At 37.4% G+C, this 20,454-nt stretch overlaps 1 protein-coding gene across 4 annotated transcripts in view; it reads left to right on the top strand.

The window, feature by feature from the left end:
• Nucleotides 1-20,454, top strand: part of LOC131425412 (ubiquitin-conjugating enzyme E2-17 kDa) — a 38,391-nt gene that overhangs the window by 7,229 nt on the left and 10,708 nt on the right. For all 4 annotated transcript variants that reach the window (XM_058587304.1, XM_058587305.1, XM_058587306.1 and 1 more), the window contains 2 exons: nucleotides 335-398; nucleotides 10,798-10,829. In XM_058587304.1, the coding sequence (XP_058443287.1) occupies nucleotides 335-398; nucleotides 10,798-10,829 (96 nt within the window). The remainder of the gene's footprint in view (nucleotides 1-334; nucleotides 399-10,797; nucleotides 10,830-20,454) is intronic.

Raw genomic sequence — 20,454 nt, 5'->3', positions numbered from 1 at the left:
CGAAACATAAAAATTTAAACCGAAGCTAAGAATATTGCAACTGTCATATATGTATGAACATTTAGCGGTTCACAAAATATGATTATTTATCCCTTTTGCAACTCAGGTTTTAAAGTTTGGGTCATAAGGCGGGATTGTAGACGTATTTTGGGCCCATAGCATCTTTTCTGCTGCTGTCACCAGATTATTTTATTCAAGCTAGCAGATATAAACATTTATTGTTGTTGTTTTTTATTCAATATTCCCTGTTGAGTTCTTCTAAAATATTACTTCTACAGAAAATTTTTCTATTTAAGTGAAAATTAATCATATTTTGTATCTCGATTATCCGTAGGAACTACAAGACCTGGGGAGAGATCCACCTGCACAATGCAGTGCCGGACCAGTAGGAGATGATCGTAAGTACTATATTCATGTATACTTCCAACTAGTCAATGCGTAACACACATCTAAACTGTGTTTGAAATTAAGAATCCGAATTCGAGTGGAGCAAATTTTCATCCTGGAAATAATTTCACATTCAATACAAAATAACTAAGAAATTCTTGGTTCACGTGACAAGTAATATTAAATTGAATCAACCTGTATCCGTGTTCAAATTTCGGATTGAAACGAAGCAATCAGTTCAACGAAGTTTAAAAATTTCTCGTACATAACGAGGTTTGTTAAAAAGTATAGCGAATTTTGAATTTTTGCCAGCTATGTATGTTCGATTTTATATCTTTTGGTGACGTTATGACCCTCACATATGTTGATAATTCCGGCCATTTCGAATGTCAAGTCAGTTTTTGACAGCTATTGTTCGTGAACGTGTTCAAGCTTTTCGTCGATTTTAGTCTATCCCAAAATAAAAATGGATGGGATGGGAGTTTCCATTAGGATGGTTGGGTTTTGGGCTCTACGTCATAACAAATAACCCATGATTTTTCTGAACAATTTTGGGTCGTTACGGACAGAATCCAATAACTCCTAAGCAAAGTTAATGCTATGCTGTTTTTAATCGAAATTGAGCAATAGTGGTACGAATTTCGCGGCGACCGGTCTCATGCTCAAACTATTGGCATTAATCTAATGGCACGAGCTTATCGATACATGTTGGTCCTCAGCAACTTCTCTGATGGTGATTCGACGATTGGCCAATACTAGTTTCTTTACTCTATCATTGTTTTCATCTTGACGGTTCACGGGCGTCCGGAACGTTCTTCGTTGCTCACATCTTCTCGGCCTTTTCTAAACATTTTGTACCACCATTTTGTCCAAAGTAGCTTCGCCGTGCGCAACAGTCAACATTTTGAATGCATCTGCGCACTTCAAGTTTTTTTTTTTTTTTGCGCACTTTAAGTTGTTAGTCACAGTACATTTAATTCACATTATTCGATCAATCTTTTTTTGGGATAGACGAAAATCGAACACGCGAAAGCTCAAAACTTGGGATACTTTTTGAACAAATCTCGTATATGTATGTGTGTATATGACGAAAATATGCACTCATTCTTTTTCGGAGATAGCTGAACCTATTTTCACCAGCTGAGATTCATAAAAAAGGTTCTATTAACCCTATTGAATGTTATCCGGATCCGACTTTCGGTTCCAAAATTACAGATGCAAAGAATTTCCAAAAAATATGTACTCAATTTTCTCAGATATCGGTGTAAACATTTCAAAACGGGCCTGAAAGCAATTGACAGATTCTCTTTGTTTAATTTTTGTTTCGACTATATCCGCGTTATTATACAAATGCTCGTTACATATCTGGAAATATTGTCATTCATTACACACGAATATTTTATAAGTAAACGAGAAAATTAAGCAGTTATTAACAGAAGAAAAAGTAAACCAAGAGAAACTTTCATTGGTTTATGTGACCTTATGGAATGTTCACGTCGATAAAAACTTAGATCCAAATAAAAGGTTTTATGAACCCATAGGCAGAGCCGCCGAGAGAAAATTTGGGCCCGACGGAACTGCAATATTACGGGCCCTTGAACATGATTATTGAAAAACATTGAGCATGGGAATATCAAATCAAGTCAAATTTGTTTCCATTTTTTATATTTTGTGTGGTTATGAAAAATGGGATAAAAAACATTTCGAAATTCCGGGCCCGGGGGATTCCTCCCTTTCCATCTCCTCTCTCGGCGGCCCTGCCCATAGGATGCTATTGATTTTTTTTTATTTAAAAGATATTTTTATTCAGGCCAATTTGCGTACAAGTTTTACGTGGCTGATAGAGCTGATTTTTAATTTTTTTTGTATTGGATCTCGTTGTCACCCTTTTTCTAGGAGAAAAGAAGCTACCATTTCCCTCCTGCGAGGATTGAGGGGCACTTTGTTCGTAACTCGTCCCGTCATCCATTGTCGCATCGGTGGTATTGTTGTTGATTTCCGTCTTCTTTTCGTTTTCCCTATTGTTCGCAGTCTTGAGTTCGTAGCTAGTTGCTGTAGATGCGCCTTGTTTTACATTGGTTGCAGTTGCTGGTTGGTTGGAGGGTAAGTTGTTAATTGCAGCTGGTGTACTTTGTTCTATAGGGAATACTGATGGTTTCGTTGAAATGGGATGCTTCATTGTTGTTGGTGACTGTCACAGGTGTACTGAGGTTGCTTGGGGTAGGTATGAAGGAAGCACTGGTGTCATTTGGTGTAGTTGTCTCCTTGTCCAGTTTATCACATAGCTTCCGTAGTGAACAGCTTTTTGGCAATATTGGCATGTGGCCATCTGATTGTCATAGGTAACAAGTGATTTGCACGGGATTCTTGTATCCTGACCGAAAGTCACATAAGAAGGTATAGACCTCTTCAAGCACATGCGTACCAAACGTACGCCATTTAGATAACCGGAGAAAAAGTTCTTCCACTTTTCTTTTTCGATAGAGAGAATCTCTCCGTATTGGGACATCGTTTTGCAAATATAAGGATCGATGACGGTTGAGGGAAGATCATGCACACGCACTTCTATAGCACTATCTTCCATATATACTGGAATGTTGTACTTAATGTTTTCGTGCTCCACATAGTGCACATTATTATTGTGTTTTGCGAATTGAATAGCATCCCACTCTTTATAACACTGGATGTAAACAACAATATTTGTCTTATTGCATTGAAGTAAATGCACACGTTTGATGTCAAGATGCATTTGCTCCTTAAGCAAACCTTCAAGTTCTTGTATCGAAGGTCGAATTTTGCACTGCCTGAAGTCAACAATAATTGTATTCTTTCGTAGCGGCGGTAGCTTTTGTTCGTTTGGTTCACTCATATCTAGATCGTTCCATTGTTCATTACACAATACTGTACTTGGTTTCTTCCGTCCCGAACGTAAGCGGTTTTGTTTCATCGACTGACTTGGATGAGATGTGCAAGCGAACTGTGCTATTGAATTTTATCCGAATCCGACTTTCGGTGAAGTGTTTTTGAAATTCAGAACGACGATGAAAAAAGAACTCTTCTCAATATTCACCTAGTGGTGTGATAAAACCTTTCTCTTGCCATTCAAACAGTCACCTTAAAACTTATTTTTTCATTGAGAATCATTCATATTGATTGCATCACTGATGGTTTGTCGGTTACATTACTTCTACGAATATAGCTCTGTAATGTCGGTAATGTCAGCCATTTAATTTTCGAACTTGATCCACAGCTCCCAGAAAATTGAACGTATAGAACCGAAAATGTCATCTTCAAACTTGATCCCTAACCCAATATAAACTTTCCAACGTGCTTTTGAAAATCGGTTGCTCTATAAATTATATATCCTTTCTATATACAAAGAATCACAATCATCCAAATTTGACACCAAACTGTTCCAATTTGTAGGATATGTTAGTTGCTGCGCTATGAATCGGCCAAATTCCACAAAAGGATTGTGATTTGGTCACAGAAATTGCAATTGACTTTTATGCCGGTTCGATATCGGGTTCCGAACTTACCAGGTGCACAGGTTGAAAATTTCTAGCATTCAAGCACGATGCCAAATAAAGTATTGGCTCTCGCTTCCAACACATTGCGTCCATCTCTTTGGCACTTGATGGATACCATGTCAAAAGAAATCTTCACGTTTCATTGGCATCAATTCATTGAGCCAGATTCGTAAATCAAGCGTAGAATTTGTTTATTAAACCTTCTTCTGCAGCAAATTCATCTGCAGAATGACTTATCCGTGTCTTTGAGTTAATTCTGATCGATTTTTCGATTAATACTTACCTACCTTACCTAGTAGCTATAGTCCTGGGGTCTTCTTTGATGTATCAAGCATATGTCTCCATCAAAACTCGGTTCATAGCTGCTCGCCGACAGCCACTCAAGGCATGGATACTTTGTGGATCATCTTCCACTTGATCGATACACCTTGCTCACAGCACTCCTCTTTTTCTGGTCCCAGACGGATCCGATTCCAATACCATTTTCACTAGACTGTCGTCCGGCATCCTAATGAGCTGCCCAACCCATCGTAGCCATCCAATTTTAGCTGTCCTTACGATGGGTGGTTCTCCTAGCAGCTTTGTCAATTTGTGGTTCATCTTTACGTTCTGTCTTCCATCTGCACTCCGTCATAGATGATCCACCGCAGCACTTTCGAATACACGAACGCGCCGATCCTCTGCCAACATAGTCCAGGTCTCGTGGCCATAGAGAACAACTGGTTTACTTGACTCGATCGAAGGGTTTTATGACCCCAAAGGTACGCATGATTTACTGCTAAAATGCGCCTATGAATTTCTCTGCTGGTATCATCACCAGTGAGCCTAAATACGCGAGCCAGGCCGATACGCGTAGCTTCGGTTTTCAGTCCAATGTATGTTTCCATCATCTTTTCAATACACGTGTGTTACGTGTCACAATATCAACGTCGTCAGTGAAGTCGAATAGGTCTCTCGCTTTTAGATTAGTGCGTTGTTCATTTATTGACCGGGTTGATGAAGCTCGTAGTACACTATTATCCCTTCTAATATTGTGTTTCTTTCCAACACGATTCGATTTGGCATTCGACATGGATGATTGTCCTTGCGATGCCTATGATTTTGTGCGTTACGGATTTTCAGAATATATCGATTTTTCGTCACCAGTTACAATCTGATGCAAAAAACTCTTTCCATCGTAACGTTTGCGTTAAAAAAATGGACTTTTTCGGGTGATGAAGAAAAAAAGGTAGTTTCTTTCTTCGTTTTATTTATCAAGTCCTCCTCAGTTTTCACAACGAAATTGTTGGAGTAGATGTTGCGCTTTTGGTTGAAAATTCTCGATGTGGACGTTGGGCGGGTTCGCCGATTAGGATACCACATCGATATTCGGCCGCTCCAACGATCGTTTCGACCGATACGGCCAGAATGCCGCATCTTCGCCCTTATGGTATTTCATAATGAACGACCTAACTTCTGGTGTGTGAAATGAATTCCACCTCGGAGCTCACTTCATTCGTGGGGAAAGTGAAATACAAAGTGCCCTGCCATCCAGGGTGAGATAGGTCTCAATTCGCCGGGAAAATCGAAATTATTCACTCGCTACCGCTGCGGCATTGCCGGCCAAGTGCACGCAGCGATGTAGTCACTTTTCCCTCGGTCTTCCTCTTAAGCTTTCTCTGGAGCTTCGGAACCGGGCTTTCTCACAATGCTTTGATTGTTGTCTAATAGTACAAGACGTTGTAGATGCTGGAACGGGCATATCCAGCGACCACAAAAAGCCGCACGATATCCGTTTTCGGTGCGGCGGGGTGCCGTTCTTTGTACTCACACACTTCTGAACGGAGTTGCTTCACGGTTTTTGCCATCACGGTTAGAGTTCGACTGATAGAGCTGTCAAATTTTGTCTGCTGACTCATGCGTTAATATGGGTGATGTTGCATGGGTAGTTTCGTCAGTGCGGGTGAAAGTGCACCCATGAAAAATCGTCAATTTTTGTCCATTTTTTTTTAATATAAGGAAAGTCCTGGCCTTACATTCCTTGTATGGAATTTGGTCTTCCTGTTTCAACAGACTTCGCAGCCGCAGCGATACAGAATCATTGCATGGTTAGTACTACGATCCTACTAACACTAATAATCCTTCCAGGTCGAGGTTCGACCATACGAACACTGGCTTGTAAGACCAGCGCCCTATGCATTGAATCGCTAACCCGGGTCTAATGAATGCAAACGTTAGCGTAAAAGAAGCATTTCGTACATCCCTTTGTTGTTCACTAAGTTTGTGTGGAACCCATTTACCAACCTTTTCGAATTTCTCATGGCTCTCAGGTGATCGGAAATGGCTTACTGAGTGATATTCATCTTCTTCGTCGTTATCTGCTGTATTTATTTATATTATAGTATTTAATTTGTCATTTTCAAACTTCTTCGTCGATTTTTGCGTTTTTTTGTTAATATTTGTTAGGTCAGGATCGTGGTTTCCAACGGATTAATACTTGAATATAACACACGGCAACGAACGAATAACACCGTCAAATGCCAATTGTAAGCGGAAACAGAGAGCCACTACTGAGCACAACACTTCTTTATTTCAATAATCCGGTTAACTGTACGGTTCGAGATGGAAACTTTATTTTTGAACTAATTTTGTTTGAAACTTACGTTATGTATTCGGAAAGCTTATCTCACGAACTTAATTATAGCAAGTTGGGCTGACCACACTGTCTTACAACTAAACTCATCATACCCATAATATTGAGAACTGTCATAACATTGAAGTAGCCTGTTTTTTTGAAACGTTAAAACCAACGTTCATAAGTTTTTGACGGTTGAAGAAATATCGCCATAAGATTCATCTTGAACAAGAAGAATCATTACATGCCGTCAAAGCTATTTATTTGGCTCAAAATTCGACATAGTTAACACGAAATAGAAGTATGTTTCTAGGGCGAAACAAAGTAAACAAATATGACATTTTGAAGAGGTGAGCCAATTAACAAATTTAGATTTTATGTGCCATTTGTTGACAACAATACGGCGTCTTAAACTTGCACACTTGGTACTACAGGCTGAAATGTGTTCAAAATTTCAATTTGTAGGTTATGCTAACTAGTGCCTAAATAGACTTTGTATGGTATGCTAATTAATACTCAAAGAGACTTTTCTGGTTTTGTTCAAGACTCGATCAAAAATATTTTCCCTTAGTAAAATATTAAGGTAGCGTTCGCCGTGGTCAGGTGAAGTTCGCTGCCTATCCCGGGGTTTCACGCAAAATTGCGAGAGAACGGGGAAGAAAACGGAAGTTCCAAGATCATACGATTCTAGATAATTAATTATTCTATTGATTCGAATATAAATTGTGCCTGATAAACGTTTCTATCGAAAGATTTTGTGCGAGTTGTAAAAATAAATGAGTTTTTCCTTATTCTTTCGCACACTCACAATGTCAACACACAAGAAAATAAAATGTTTAAATAAAAATCGCACGTAATCTTGCGAACGAAATTATTTCTAACTGATATTGTTCGCCAAATTCATAGTAAAATCATTTTTTTCCTGAATCGGGTTAGTATTGGAGAAATTTGCCATTTAGGGTGAAATTTCGGCGACAAAGCAAGAGGAAGCATTGAGTTTTCTCTCTTCGACCTGACCACGGCGAAGCGCTACCTCAATGAGAATATGATTGATATGAGAAAGGCGTCATTACCACCATCAAGTGGTTTGAAACTGTTTTGCCTTTCTCATATAGAAAGGTTATGCAATCACTGTGAAAACCGACTTTTGAACCGAGGCCCGGAGGGCCGAGTGTCATATACCATTCGACTCAGTTCGTCGAGTACGCAAAATATCTGTATGTGTATGTGTGTGTGTGTGTGTGTGTGTGTGTGTGTGTGTGTGTGTGTGTGTGTGTGTGTGTGTGTGTGTGTGTGTGTGTATGTGTGTGTGTATGTGCGTATGTGTGTATGTAACGTTTTTTTGCACTAACTTTTCTCGGAGATGGCTGAACCGACTTTCACAAACTTAGATTCAAATGAAAGGTCTTGTGGTCCCATACAAAATTCCTGAATATTATTTGGATCCGACTTCCGGTTCCGGAATTATGGGGTAAAATGTGCAAAAAATTGTGAAAATAAGTGCACTAACTTTTCTCAGAGATGGCTGATCCGATTTTCACAAACTTAGATTCAAATGAAACGTCTTGAGGTCCCATACAAAATTTCTGAATATTATTTAGATCCGACTTCCGGTTCGAGAGTTATGGGGTAAAATGTGCAAAAAAAAGAAAATATTTGTTTTAACTTTTCTCATAGATGGCGCGATCGATTTTCACAAACTTAGATTCAAATGAAAGGTCCTGTGGTCCCATGCGTTATTCCTGAATTTCATGCGGACCCGACTTCCGGATCCGGAAATATAGGGTAAAGTGTGTTAAAAATTGTACACCATCACTGAAAATGGGGAAAAACCTTAAAAAATTTTCTAAATCGACCTCAAATCTTTTCCAATTTGATTGTTTTTATCAGTAGACGGTCAAACAAACCGATTTCGGTTATTCTTTTAAGAATCGAAGAAAAATTTTTTTTCGCCTTTCTCATATTTCATATCACTGTGAAAACCGTTTGAACGTTTGAACCGAGGCCCGGAGGGCCGAGTGTCATATACCATTCGACTCAGTTCGTCGAGTACGCAAAATGTCTGTGTGTGTGTGTGTGTGTGTGTGTGTGTGTGTGTGTGTGTGTGTGTGTGTGTGTGTGTGTGTGTGTGTGTGCGTATTTGTGTATGTAACGTTTTTTGCACTAACTTTATGGGGTAAAATGTGCAAAAAAATGAAAATATGTGTTCTAACTTTTCTCATAGATGGCGCGACCGATTTTCACAAACTTAGGTTCAAATGAAAGGTCCTGTGGTCCCATACGTAATTCCTGAATTTCATCCGGATCCGACTTCCGGATCCGGAAATATAGGGTAAAGTGTGTTAAAAATTTTATACCATCACTGAAAAGAGCGATAAACCGAAAAAAGTTTTCTAAATCGACCTCAAATCTTTTCCAATTGATAGTTTTTATCAGTAGACGGTCAAACAAATCTATTTCGATTATTCTTTTAAGAATCGAAGAAAAATAATTTTGAAGAATACCACAGTATTATATATGATAGTTTGATTGATATGAGAAAGGCATCATTACACCACTAGGTGGATTAAAACAGGTTTTTTTATGTTGACGTCACGAGCGCTCATTCTTGACAGTTCAGAAGTACTGCCTTTACCTTCTGTACGTGTATGAATCGAGGTTGGCAAAATAAAAAAAGCAAAGTCTTGGCATTGAATTCCTTTTGTAGAATTTGGCCTTTCTGTTTCAAAAGACTTCGCAGCCAATTCATAGTTTATAGAATTATTGCATGGCTAGTATTGGCAGTGACGGTGAAAAATCTAATTAGACTTTACACACACACACACACACACACACACACACACACACACACACACACACACACACACACACACACACACACACACACACACACACACACACACACACACACACACACACACACACACACACACACACACACAAACTCACTTAATTGGTAGGATGAACATTTATTTACCAGCTATCAGTGTTTGGTTTGTTTACTTGTTCATTCCATTCTATTCCATGTTATTCCTATGTCGTTATTTTATGTCGTTCCGCGGTATTCGAGGGTAAACAAAACACCCATTAGTGTCGTCATGATGTAAAACCTAATCACACGCATTCACATTGGGATGAACAAATCATTGATAACGCCGTCCGTCCAGCTCATCATTACGTTAGATTTGGTTCTGTTCGTGTAAAACCTCATCACTCTACCGTATAAATTGTGGCTTTGGCTTGATTCATGCGAAGAGACGCGTAGTATAGAGCGAGAAGACTAGTGTTTGTTGTCTGATGAACAGAGAAGATGTTAGGATATGGGATACCGGTCGTGGGGCGGCTAGGATTTAGACCATGTTCGATGTACGCTTTACCATACCTAGTCGTGTGTTAGAGCTGTGTCTATCACAAGGCTTAGGGTGGCGAAATGGTAGCGCGCATGGACGGAATGCACAAGAACGCAGGTTCGATTTCTGTCTCTGAGCGTATCTTTTCCCTAAAAATCATCTTTTCTGTGAGTTTCAACATATATTTGGCTTCTCCAATATATGTTTCCAGTCAGTCATTGCAAAAACGAAATTAATATTTCGTTTGCGTCATACAAAGCATCATTCGAAAAACATTTTGAAATTTTGTTGTGGGAAAAACATATTTTTGAAGATGCTTTTTAGAAGCCATGATTTGCGGTGTCCACTGTATCTCAACATAAAATTATCAGAAGTCCAAAAATCCAAATAACATAGTTGTATAAGATGTTTTCTAGGGACCTACGTTTATATTTGTTTTTTTTTTAATGATTTTTTTGTGGTTTTTCAAATTAAAACTGCGATTTTTCATGGAAAAATCCACCAAGAAAAGGAAAGGTTGTTGGGATTGCGAATTTCATACCTAGAAAGTTTGTGCAAAATTTGAAATCAATTTATGCAGTAGTTTTCAAATGACGATGGACACGGACTTCTAAGACGTGCTTTCGAGAAAATCGATGGAAATAATTTGTTTTCCCTGGAGACGCGTAGGGTCTAACACTTTCGAAAAATCATGTATATTCTTTGTATTTTGTTATAAAAAAATATTTCAAGACACTACCCTACTTAAGTTTATCAAAATTCGTCGTGACGTAATTTGTGATGACGCCTTAATGAATATCAATAAATTATGTCCTGTTCGCATACGTACTGCTTTTGTTTCTCTTCACTAATATGTCAAAATATACATACATAATGTAATACAAACTAAAACAGTTCCGTTTTTTTTCCTTTACAGTATTTCACTGGCAGGCAACAATCATGGGACCGGTAAGTGAACATCGATTTTTTTGACGCCGTCACCACCGCTGCGTCATTTCTCCCGCCTCGTGTATTCTATTCATAATCTAATGCGATACTGAATGATTGTAAATGAAAGCCAACATTTCCGATTTGTTTTTTTAATGCGTTATATTTAGCCAGAAGCTGTGCCTGTAGCAAAATGTGTGTATTGACTCTGACGACGACCGTGCAGTACACGCAACGTTCAATATAATTGAACTTGAATTCAACTAGGACTCGTTGCTGAACAGGAAGCTCAATGTTTACTTCCTTATTACAACCACACAAAAAAAAACAAAATCAAACAAAAATAAGTCGGTTACCAACAGTTAGTTAGGTAAGACTTTCGGTTACATCGCTTGTCTAGCTTTCCCTTTAAGTTCAGCTCAATTTCCGATTTGGCGGGTGGCCAACCGGCAACTGTGGCAAATGACGATCGATGGTGACAACAAGTTTCGAATGACCGATTTGTATTTGGATTGATTCGAAAGCGGTTCGCGATCTGTTCGTTATTCAAATGGGAGCACATGATGTGTTATGGAGTAAAATACTAACTGCAAAAACTTTGAAAAATACAACCAATTTAATAAACTAAATTATTATTACAGAATATTGCAGAACCGTACAAACTAGTCAGAGTGTTAACTTCGATAGAATTCCCCCGTACTTCTAATTCGGAACCTTCCATTAAATTTCGAACACTGGTCTTTGTGAACTTACTAGCTATCACTAACCATTGTGTTGACGTAGGACTACGCTGATATTTTTTTCATTACAGTCCCATAAGGAAAATCGTCAGTTTGGAAAAAATCAAGTATTTTTTCCGAAATTTTTGATTTTATGAACTAACTGCGGTTCATTAATGTCCTTGAAAAAGGTTGCTGTGCACATCAGCAAGTGGACTTTCTGCGGACTCATTTTATGCGTCGTTCGCCGTGCGTGTCCCAGGTTGGCGGTTCAATGCATAGGACGCTGGTCTTTCAAGCCAGTTGTCGTATGTTCGAGCCTGGAAGGATTCTTAGTGTCAGTAGGATCCATAGTACTAGCCATGCAATGATTCTGTACACTAAGAATCGGCTGCGAAGTCTGTTGATACAGAAAGGCCAAATTCCACAAAAGGGATGTAATGCCGAGACTTTGCCGTGCGTGCCGACTTATCTAACATCCCAATTTCCCTAACATTCCCAACATTTCCATTTTGTTGGTATTATTTTGAATATGTGTTATGTCGTTTTTTATTGATTCCATAGAAAGAGTACATAGAATTCAAGGCTTTCTATGAATGAGAAAAAATAACGTGCTTTTATTTTCTTCGTGAATGTATAAATAAAAAACGTGCTTAATCCACCTATCAGTGAGATGATACCTTTTTTTTATCAATCCGCATGTGTTTTTTTTATGAATATTCTTCGGTTTTCATGGCATTATTTTAATGACCGTCGTTTTAAGCTGCAATTTGACATTTTAATCACTCATTACTCTATCTAAAAAGGTTACAATCGATTAAACTTTTCATGATATGTCGAAGTGAGTTCAACTTTAGAATTTACGGTAATTTAAGGTACTTCCAGAGCCGGTATTCAGGAACCAGCATAAACCAAACCGATTCGTATGGCCATATGACGAATAAATTGCAATAGTTTTGAGTCCAACTTTCAAGCTTTTCGGGATTATCATCTTCGATATCGGTTTGAATTTTAAAAATTCATCCTCCTGTAATTCCAGAATCGGAAGTCAGCATTGAATAAAATTAATTAATTTTGTGTGGAACTATAAGTTTATTTTAATTTGAATTTTTTTCTGAAATTCGATTTGGCTTTATTTGAGAAAACGATTGAGCTTTGAGAAACGATTCGATACTGGAGCCGGAATTCGAAAATCGGTGTAGCCGAAGTCAGATAAATTCACCTGATTAGTTTACATTTGTTTCAATATGTTTAAAAATCAGTATAGACATCTTTGAGAAATCGTAGTACGAGTTAAATTGTTGGGTGCCTTCCGAATCGAAAACTGAATACCACTAAAACTGAAATAAGTTTATTTGGTTGTCGACTATTCAAATCAGCAAATCTTAGATGATTCTTAGATATCATTTGAATCTTAGATCGGTTCAGCCATCAACGAGGAAAATGAGTTACACAATTTTAATTTAGTTTCACATATCATCCTATAGTTCCGGAATCAGAAGTCGGATCAAAACATAATTCAGGAACCTTGTTTAGGAGCATACGAATTTTCATATGAATCTGAGTTTGTAGAAAACGGTTGAGTCATCTTCGAAAATAAGGTAAAAAATTGAGTGAAATTATTTGTCACATACGCATTTGCTGATCTCGACGAACTGATTCAAATGGTATATGGGTGTTTTGTTCTTCCAGCATTTATTGCTGTAAGCAGTTTTAATCAATATAATTATGAAATTGTTCAGAATTCGGAAGTACTGCCATCTTTCCAATATGTCATATTCGAACGATTATGTTGCCAAAAACGAACCGTGCTAAAATTGGTCCGAGGCAAATTGTCATGAAAAATAATGCTGTTCACAGTCTTTTTGGTACTTAGAAACTGTTGTATGTAACAGTATAAAAAATCGTGTTTTACGTTGCTCCCAAGCCTTTCTTTGCCATACAGCGCTCAGAACTTCTACTGCTGGAATATGGGGGAAAAGTCGCTTACACAAAAAATTCGATATCTCCGTTAAAAATGGACGGATTTTAACAATCTATGGCTTGTTGGATAGCTATTACCGTGCGGAATCTAAGTCTGAAAACATATTCTGTTTTCAAGGTCAATTGTGACAATTGATACTGTCAAAAAACTGAAAATTTTGACATAAAACTTCTTTTACCCCAAAATGTAAACATCCGATCTCAAAACCATTCAATAGCGTTCTGGGTGACGGGGAGACCTTTCATTTGCGACTAGTTTGATCAAAATCGGTCCAGCCATCTCTGAGATCTCGACCTCTTAGTTGACAACACACATACAGACACACACACACATACACACACCCACACACACAGACATTTGCTCAGTTCGTCGAGCTGAATCGATTGGTATATGACATTCGGCCCTCCGGGCCTCGGAAAATTTTTCGAAAGTTTGAGCGAATTCTATACCTATTTTTTATATATATAAAAAAAGGTAAAAAGAAGAATTAGGCACCTTCTGACCAATTATCTGCTTCGCAACAGTCATATGTGCAGTTAATAAACCAACAGAATTATTGTAAAATTTGGGGCAAGGACGAGCCTTGGATCTTTCGTCATCCATTGAATCGCATTGGTCGACATTGTCCATAATGCATGTGTTTCGGCACATGGATTTTTTTTTCGCACTTTTAGCTTTTAGTCTTCAAGTCATTCATGCACTTGATTCATTGAATAATCCAAAAGGTTGCCCGGACATCTTAGTTGCATCGCGAGCAGATTTGTGTTACAAATGATATATCAAATTATTCAGCAGACTTGTCTTGAGTCCGTTAATTTAAGAACTATGAATTTTAAATATTTAGCAACATGTTAATAAAAACTCTTTCAATCCACCTAGTGGTGTAATGATGCCTTTCTCATATGATTCATTTTCGCCTATATATTACAGCAAAAACTCATAAATATACCACAATTTAGAAAAGTTTAGAAAAGATCTTAAAACTATGGCAAAAAATGCAGTCCATCAGTACACAATACGCAAGAGTTCTAATCAGCTAATCAACTTCAGAACTCAGGTGAAATTTAAGAAGAGGAAATAATAACCTTCTTCGATGTAACCGCTTTATTCCCAAGCGTACCTGTAAAAGACTTTATTAGAAGATTGGTTACTTCAAAAACATGGCAACAGTTTATGGAAAAGCAAAGTGAGAGCTTACCTAAACCTATCTTGCCTTTGTATGGATGTAAACTACTTCAAATTTAGAGGTGAATTTTATAAACAATTGCAAGGTGCGCGGATGGGTAACCCCCTGTCCCCGTTTTTATGCGAGTTGTTCATGGTAAATCTTGAAGAAATTTTAGAAAAACAGGGATTATTACCTAATCGCTGGTGGAGATACGTTGATGACATTTTCTACATGATTGGAAGTTTTTTGGAAATTATTCACAATTTCCATAAAAACATTAAATTCACTTGTGAAACAGAAAAAGATAATAGTTTTCATTTCTTAGACTTTCTTAACGTGAGGGAAGCCAAAAGCTTTGTTGGCGGCCTTCCATCATATGATTCATAGAATACTCACCTTACCCCTCAGACAGGATGCTGCAATTAAAGAAAAAAAATCATCTTCGATATTAAAAAGATTAATGGTTATCAAAAGGGATAAATTCAAACAATCTTCTATAAAAAATTAATACTGTTGAATCAATCACTTATGACATTAACCAAACCAACAGAAAATTTAAAGAGAATTTCAATAGATTTCAACCCAGATATTGCACATCCGCTCTAATCCACACTGGAAAAGTGTTGTTTGGATTTGGTTTTCAGTAGTAAGAACTGTCAATTGGAAACTGTATTAAGATCGACAAAAGATCATACAGGAAATTCAATAAAATCCGGAATATATCAAATCTCGTGTTATCATTGCAAGAAAAAAGACAGACGAAAGACGAAACTTTAGAAATATATGAAAAAAATCTTTTTTAATCCACCTAGTGGTGTAATTATCCCTTTCTCATATTACTTACATTTTCAAAAACATCACTAGAAGATTCTGTCAAGTTTCTTTTTTTTTGAAACATGAATAAAATCAAAAACTTTCTTCGGTATAAACTATCATCACCATTTCAATTTGGGAACAGTTATGTCAAGTTAATAAAGATTCAAATGTGGCAACCCTCACCGCTATACAAAATTGGACAAAGTACGCTGTGTGCTAGGCTGGTACTTTTTATCCTTCTTCCGAACCAGCACGTACCGATGCGTACCGATTTTGCATCATTTTGTAAAACAGTTTGAAAGTTTTTATATTATTTGCCCTATACTTTCGGAACCGGAAGTCGGATCTGGATAAAATTGCACAGTATCTTTTAAGACACTTAGAGCTTTAATTTGAATCATGATTTGTGAAAATTGGTTCAACCGTTGCTGAGAAATCGAAGTGAGTTCCGTTTTCTTGAGCTTTTCTTCACTATTACCGGTGCGTTCGGAAGCGGAAACCGGGCACCTGTCGTCCCTAAACAGATTTATATATCCACCAACTAACAAGATCTACCAACTTGATGTATTTACCAGTAAATTTTATAAAAATGTGCACCTCGTTTCGCCATCGCTTGTGAAAAAATTCTCATGAAATTAAAATTTTTTGTTCATCTCACTGTAACACCGGGACCGGAAGTCGGATCTGGATCAACTTTTCGAGTACTTTTTGAAAAATCTCAAGACCTTTCATTTGCATCTTAATTTGTAAAAATCGGTTGAGAAATTTCCGAGAAAATTGAATGCACATTTTCTCATAGATTTCCACATATTGCCTTGTAATTCCGGAACCGGAAGTCGGACAAAGATAAAATTCAATAGCGATCTCTGAGTGACATTTATTTTCATTTTTTTTTGGTTCATATCACCCAGTAATTGCGGAACCGGAAGTCGGATCGGAATAAAATTCAATAGCGATCTATGGGACCATAAGACATTTAATTTGAATCAGAGTTTTTGAAAATCGGTCACGCCGTCTCTGAGAAAATTGAGTGACCTTTATTTTCATTTTTTGGTGCATATCACCCAGTAATTTCGGAACCGAAAGTCGGATTGGAATAAAATTCGATAGCGATCTATGGGACCAAAGGACTTTTCATTTCAATCTAAGTTTGTGTAAATCGGTTCAGCCATCTTCAAGAAAAGTGAGTAACATTATTTTCACAATTTCGGTGCATATCAACCTGCATATCCAGAACCGGAAGTCGGATCCAAATGAAATTCATTCAATTTGTATAGGACCGCAAGACTTTTCATTTGAATTTAGGTTTGTGAAAATCGATTCCGCAATCTGAGAAAATTGAGTGACATTATTTGTCACATACACACGCAGACATTTTGTGATCTCGACGAACTGATTCGAATGGTATATGACACTCGGCCCTCCGTTCAAAAGTCGATTTTCACAGTGATTGTATAACCTTTTTTTATGAGAAAGGCAAAAAATGTTCATTTTAGAGGTTTATATAATTCGGTGTTCAATAACTTTGAAAATGAGTAATGTTTTTTTGTTTATGTTAATTGGGTTCTTTGTCGTTTGAATGAAGCCCCAAAACGTTGTTTCAGGAAAACGTATCCAAGATCTCACTCTAACCTTTATTTTGTGTATAAAATGAGTGGTGGAGCTTACATAATTAAAGCTACACTTACCCTATATCTCCGAAAGTAATAGAAGTTTGACATTAAAACTTTGTTGTTTTGTTTTTAGATTGAAACAACCAAAAATTCACCTTTCCCAGGTCGTTTCATAGAGTGCCCCTTTTAATCAATTACATTTCGGGTTAACTTTATTGTAAACAGATTTAAAGCTTCTGATTTTTGGTTCGAAATACAACTCATCGATTTGTTGATAATACAATGCAAAACCCTGTTATAATTTACCTGGTGAAAGATATTGATACATAACTCATGTAGAATATGAAATTTTGTTTGGGTCTTAACTTATAAGACTTACAAATTAGAGAAGTTTCCAACCTTATTTTGAAGTTTTTTTTTAGTTTTTGGCCTTTTCCTCTTAAACAAAGGTTTGAAATTGTTAACACTCACAACGGTATTATTCCGGAACCGGTAGTCGGATCTGGATGAAATTGAGTAACAACCTTTGGGACTATTAGGTCTTCCATATGAAATTCGTTCGTGCAAATCGATTCAGTCATTTCTGAGAAAACTATGGGAGTTTTTGATAACAATTTTCGGTACTTCCGGAACCGGGAACTGAAGTACCGGTATAGCCGAAGTCGGTTCGTTAAGCCATCAATTAACATAACCTGTGACTTGAAATGGTTTGAAATAAATCTAGAAGTTTTTTTACATTTTCTGTATCGTCACTTGGAATGACGGTGTCAAATTTCAAACACGAATGAAATTCTGTAACATTCTACTGGATCATAAGATCTTTCATATGAATCTGAGTATGTGGAAATCGGTTTTGTCGTTTTTGAAAAAAGCCAAGGGTTCATTTTTGTCACATGGCGCTCATGGACATTTGCGATTTCGACGAACTGATTCCGGCAAAAAAACTATTTTCACAGTGATTGCTTAACATTTTTATTTGAGAATGACAGAACGACTAGTTTTTGTGCAACGACGCCGCCCGACTTCAACTCCATAGGAACCCAACCGTTTGAATCAATCCGAAAGCTATTATGTGCAGGGAAATGGTTTTTTGTGTCACACTCATGATGGCAGCAAGTATTTCGTGCATCTGACACCGCTGTTCGTTCAGCAAAGGCTTCAATTATTTCGACCTGCAAAAAAAGTTGACCTTTTGAATCGTTTGAAGCACCGGCACACCGATCCACCAAAATAATTCCGTAGTTTCCAGGAAAAAAACAATTTTCCTCAACCGCACTTTTCTTCACATTGAAGCATAGAAACAACGCTTCCCGTAAATGACACTTATTTGGTTTGAAACTTGCCTTAAGTTATTCAACAAAATGTGCGACATCGATAGAAATGCACAATCATAATGAAGCAAACTATATCAATTTGATAGGTTTTTTTTCGAAAAACATCGACTGTAAGCAGAAACATATGAAATTATTAGATTAATTGTTAGTTGGAAGCATTTTACTACCACAATTCGAGAAATATTCTGTATTCCCACTTGCTTCGCAGGAAGGGGTAGTCTGTTAGTAAGTGTTTTAATATTATCATTTTTATTGCTCTGGGCAGCCGGTTCCCTAGAAAGCTTTCTAGTATTTGTTGTCGGCTGTCGGAAGTACTGTTCTTTATACATATATTTAATCTCTTTGCTTTGTTTCTACGATAGTGAAACATTATGTTCGGAAGAAATTACTGGATTGAATCGTTAATCGATGATCAACGTTTAACATGATGCAAAGCTTATTTGACCTGCAAAAACAAATAGTTATTACTTACAGCTCGAATGATATTTACACGCGATATGGTAACAGATCCTGCGTGCAGGCTTTGCTTTGCTTCTACAATGGCGGCATCAAAATGCTTTACAGACAATATGAAATGTGGGTTGAAAACAGCATTATTCATGAAATCGAAGCCTTCATAACATCATATATTAGAAAACATTATCTACATAAGGACGCGGACCGGTAGAGCTAACCAACACCAAACAGAATAAAATTATGGATTGTACAGGTGACATAATTCTACAAACGATACAATTCATAACTACTTAACATCTCAAATGACGCAATATTCCATTCGTACAGAAATTTATTGGTTCCGAGTGTAATTTGCACTCAGTTAGCAAGTGAGACTGTATGAATTTATATGCACGATTTACCAGCCAAGCAGATATGTGCTTCTGTGGCTCAGTCGACTAACTGGTGTGCTTGGTGATCTAATGTTTTTCGGTTCAAAGCGCGTTGTTGTTGTTGATTTTTATTCCATTCGTTTTTAAAGCCATGTAATTTTCAAATCACAATTTTTACATTTTTTAAAATAAAAATTTGTGTGAAATATGACGATTCATTTATGTGCATCTGATAAGATGAAAAATCACAAGAATTTTTCGAACTGTGCAAATTAAATTCATAATGACGAAATCTGAGCAGATTAGATTCGAACGTCGGCAGCTTTTTTAGCTTTTGATGGCTTATGTATAATTTTGAACAAATTCTACCACTCATAATGAAATTCGTTAACAGATGTCGCGGATTCGTAAAAACTACAAGTGACAGTCGCACTACATAACTACATAACTATCGTCAAAATTACTGCTGAAATTTGTTTTGAATATTTGGGCAGAGTTTTTTGTTGTGTTCAAAACCCGCTTCCTGAAATTCAAAAAATTATTAAAGGAGACCGGGATTAACCGGAAAGCTTTAATATCTTATAATTGACTTTGACTTTGTAAACGCGCTTTCATGTGACAGACAGACAGCAGCTAGCTGCAGGGTTGCAAACGGTACTGGAGAATGACACGAAACAGCAGACATTCAAACTGCGCAAATGACAGCAGTCGCCGATTGTACTTCGCCACGACTGCAGGAGATGAAAAATGTCATAGGTCTCATGACATTTTTTCTCGTGAATGTCGCCGTTTGCTCTCATCGATAGCTGTTCGAATCTTTTCAATCTGAGAATGGCTAGCCACAATAAACAGTAGCTCCTTCCAAATTCAACAACTTTCGAGAGGCAGTCGCCAACAAGGCTTAACTTTGAAATTCGTTTTATGTCGATTCTCATGAGGTGTATGGGGACATGCACAAGAAAGTCTTGCTTTCCAATGCAGACGGTTTTTTTTGTGTATCCTTACGTGTTTTGTTTCTCTGCACTCCCGTTGGAAGGAAGCGGTTCAGTGAGAAAAGCAAAGTAAATGCTTTGACTTCCAGAATTGGGATGCACTTTTTCGATCAAACAATTGAAGCCCGTTTAGCATGAACAAGAATTGTAGAAGTAATAGGATCGCAAAACTTATTCTCTCTGCTGTAAGATT

The sequence above is a fragment of the Malaya genurostris genome, chromosome 1 (assembly GCF_030247185.1).
Source record: "Malaya genurostris strain Urasoe2022 chromosome 1, Malgen_1.1, whole genome shotgun sequence".
Classification (NCBI taxonomy): domain Eukaryota; kingdom Metazoa; phylum Arthropoda; class Insecta; order Diptera; family Culicidae; genus Malaya; species Malaya genurostris.
This window is presented reverse-complemented; position numbering and strand designations above follow the sequence as displayed.